The 3,953-nt window shown below is 47.3% G+C and overlaps 1 protein-coding gene across 1 annotated transcript; it reads left to right on the top strand.

Moving 5' to 3' along the window:
* The first annotated feature begins 557 nt into the window (after positions 1–557).
* On the top strand, positions 558–3,269 carry LOC138969093 (uncharacterized). Its single transcript, XM_070341798.1, has 2 exons — positions 558–2,926; positions 3,125–3,269. Exon 1 carries the CDS (start codon positions 734–736, stop codon positions 2,459–2,461), a length of 1,728 nt encoding a protein of 575 aa, XP_070197899.1. The 5' UTR covers positions 558–733; the 3' UTR covers positions 2,462–2,926; positions 3,125–3,269.
* The last annotated feature ends 684 nt before the right edge of the window (positions 3,270–3,953 follow it).

Here is a 3,953-nt window from a genome sequence, read left to right as displayed (position 1 = left end):
AATTCCGGATATGGCCTCCAAGGCCATGGAACCGAGTTAAACCTTGTACACAAGAAACATGTTAAAAATTCAAGATTCAGGATTGCAGATTCAAAACTGAACTGTCTCTATAGAAACATGAAACATTGCCTGAAGTAAACTAATCCACGGAATAGGAAACCTGGAGTTTCATGAAACAAAAATGAAATCTGATCCCGAATAGTTCGCCAGAAGCGACTTATTCACGTTCATTTTTTTAACACGTAAAGTTGCAATGCGAGCGTACCGTGTGTGTGTGTATGTGTGTGTGTGTGTGTGTGTGTGTGTGTGTGTGTGTGTGTGTGTGTGTGTGTGTTTGTGTGTGTGTGTGTGTGCGTGCGTGTGTGTGTGTGTGTGTGAGTGTGTGTGTGTGTCTGTGTGAGTGCGTTTATGTGTGTGTGTGTGTGCATGTGTGTGTGTATGTCAGTGTGTGTGTGTGTGTGTGTGTGTGTGTGTGTGTGTGTGTGTGTGTGTGAGTGTGAGGTGTGTGTGTTTGGTCGCTAGTTTTCTTCTTCCTTGTAAGTTTATTGCTCTCTCTCTCTCTCTCTCTCTCTCTCTCTCTCTCTCTCTCTCTCTCTCTCTGGGTGAGCACATCTCAGGCTTCCGGCCGGTCGCATTTTTCCAAGCTCCTGCTTGTTCATCAAGTTTTCCTAGTTTCACGCTGTTTTGTTCAACCAAGGTTAGTACAAGTGTATGCAAGACTACAACAGTTAGAATGCCGGTGGAAAATATAGCGTTCCGTGCCATTTGTGGTGGATTTTGTGCTGTTTTTCTGAACTTCATGTGCAAACGGGTAAAAGTGACAGCAGCCATGATCAACAGTTTCACGAGAAAGTCGAGCACGGCCAGAGTACAGTGTGTGTTGTTGACAGTCATCTTACTTCATGTGTTGATGTGTGCCAATGACATTGAAAGAAACCCGGGACCAGTGCATAGCATTCAAGAAGGCATTGAAGAAAGACTCCACAAGATGATTCTAAGTACAAACGAGCAACACGCATCAAGGTTGGAGGGTACAATTTTCCGCCATTTTGATGAACGATTCGCTGACCTTTCAACCAGACTAGTAGGACGCATGGAGGATTCTCTGCGAGCAGTGACTGAACAGATAGGTCTTATCCAATCCAGAATGGATTTTCTTGAAAACAGTCAGAGAGAAATGGAAGATAGACTAGAACATTTCCGCGGATCCGTTGATGACGAGCTTGATACACTAGAAGCCTTTTCCAGAAGAGACAATCTAAAGTTTTTCAACGTTCCCCAGACTGACACAAGTGGAAAAGAAAGTTATGACGTGTGTGCCACTGCCCTGATAAACGTGCTGCACAACACAGTACCAGATAAACAATGGTCGCGTGACGACATAGTACGTGCACATCGCCTTCACACGAACAGATCAGGACCGCAACCTATGATAGCGAAGTTGGCGAAGTGGTCAGACAAAATGGACATTTTAACAAAAGGCAGAGACAAGTTGAACGAGAAAGGTGTGAGGGTCGCATGTGATCTGACGTCAAGACAGCAAAGCATTATCCGACAGCATCGTGACAGGGGGATCCACGCATACTACAGGGGCAACACGCTGGTTGTGGACGGACCGCTCCAATCTCGCCGCAGCCACAGGCACCAGAACGACAAGGAACATCACAGGAGTTACGCAGCCGCAGCCCAAAACAACAGGTACATGAACGAGTACTCAGATGCTGCCAACTACGACAGGTACTCTCGTGCTGCCAACCACGACAGGCACAACGAAGCTACGCACTACGACAGGCACCAAAGCAGGTACCGTGATGCAGCGCGGCAGGATTCCAGGCTTCACGGCTGGGACCAACACCGTGACACTCACCCGCATCCACGACAGAACGACGCTCCTTCGGGTCTTTTAGAGCCCGGGGAATTCCCATCCCTGCCCCGCTCCAAACCCCAACCCACCCCTAAATCCCCACCTCCCTCCAAATCCCCACCCACCTCCAAATCCCCGCCCACCTCCAAATCCCCGCCCCCTTCAAAATCCCGTCAGCTCCCAGCCTTCCAGGCACAGACAGCGAAGCAGAGTGCCAGAGGGACCGACCACCTCACGGGGACGACAAGCCAGCGTCAGAGTCAGGGGACTCCAGAGTTTCTGCGCGCTCCTGAAGACGTCACGACAGAGGAGCCTTCGCCCGCGCAAGACGCCTTGCCCCAGTCGCCGGTGGCTGACCTTGGGGCTTCCCCGCAGGAAGACACCATCGAACCCGTCATCGATGACGACAACACAACCGCCTCACTCCCTCTCAGTACGGTAATACAAGGAAACCCCACGAGGGTTGAACGCGATGTTGTTTTTCATGATGCCCTAGAACCAAGTAATGCCGAAAACCCCGTGCAAGGCGTGATGACCGACAGGCCACGGACAAGGTCGAGGGCTGTGGTTGATTGTGGTCGACAGCTGACACTTTGAGCCGTGGTAACGATACTGCCACGAAGTCTAATGAATGAGGGGTAGGCCGGGCCAACTGTGACATTACTCGACGGATTGTCAAGTTTATGACATATAATATTGAAGTGTTGAGAAATGTTTATGACTGTGAAATAAGAGCCTACATTGAGAAGTTTGATATTGTCTTGCTAGTTGAAACGTTTTCAGTTACCTTTCCGTCCTTGATTTTTCCGTTATATGATGTGTTTCTTTCTCCAGGTTTAAAAGTTTCAGACGCAGTCACCGGGCGTCTCTCCGGTGGTGTAGCTTTGTTGGTTAAAAAAGAAATTAGCCATTTCGTCGAAAGAGTAGAAACAGAATACGATAATTGCGTTGTATTAAAATTAGGAAAAGAGTTGCTGGGGTTAGAGAGTGATGTATTACTGCTAGGGACATATCTACCACCAGCCAACTCTGCCTATTACAACGAAACTGAAATTTCAAATGGTGTGTCTATTATGGAAGAGTGTATTTTGGATCTTATAGAAAACGTTAGTGATTTGCCCTTTATTTTGTTTGGAGATTTGAATGCAAGAACAGGTTCTCGGAATGCACGTGAAATGCAGTGTTTTTATGATGCAGATTACTTCAGTGTGTTCCCGTCACAGAACACTGAAGTCGAGGAAGGAGACGATTGTTTTGAAGTATGCGTGCGTGTGTCGAAAGATAAAGAGTAGGATGTTCTTGTTTTTGTTTACTATGTGCATTTGTATGCTGGTACTTGAGATGTGCTCATCTCCATGAAAAGGGCCCAAGGCCTACTCATTAAAACATTCAGACTTCAGACTTCAGACTTCTTTGTTTCTCTCTCTCTCTCCCTCTCTCTCTCTCACTCTCTCTCTCTCTCTCTCTCTCTCTCTCTCTCTCTCTCTGTCTGTGACGGGCGCAATGTCCTAGTGGATAAGACTCTGGCATCCCAAGCGGAAGGTCGTTGGTTCGAATCCCGGCCGCACCTGGTTGGTTAAGGGTGAAGATTTTTTCGATCTCCCAGGTCAACTGATGTGCAGATCTGCTAGTGCCTTTTTTCCCTTCGTGTGTACACGCAAGAAACAAACCCAAACGAGCACGAAAAAGATCCTGTAGTCCACGAGTGTACGTGGGAGTTTAAGCCCATGGACGCAGAAGACAGAATCAGTCTGTATATCTGTCTGTCTGTCCAACCGTCCGTCCGTCTTTCTGTCTATTTGTCAGTATGTCTATCTGCCATTGCAATGTGCAGAGAGGGGCTAAATTATTGCAAGGGAGCTATCGTATCCTTTAGCCAACCTCTTGCAACGCCTTCAAGGCCTCCATGATACAGGACCATTTTTGTGTTAATTAGCTAACTCATTAATTAACTACTACGTTGTTGTCGTCGTTGTTGTTGTTGGTGGTGGTATGGGTAAAAGAGAGAGAGACTCAGACTCAGACTCAGAACTTTATTACAAAAGGATAAAGGTTTTAGGCAAAGCCTATTCTTCCAACCTGTCCTTTA

The sequence above is a fragment of the Littorina saxatilis genome, linkage group LG6 (genome assembly GCF_037325665.1).
Source record: "Littorina saxatilis isolate snail1 linkage group LG6, US_GU_Lsax_2.0, whole genome shotgun sequence".
NCBI classification, from domain to species: Eukaryota; Metazoa; Mollusca; class Gastropoda; order Littorinimorpha; family Littorinidae; genus Littorina; species Littorina saxatilis.
Note: the sequence above shows the minus strand (reverse complement) of the source record. Positions and strands in the feature narration are given on the sequence as shown.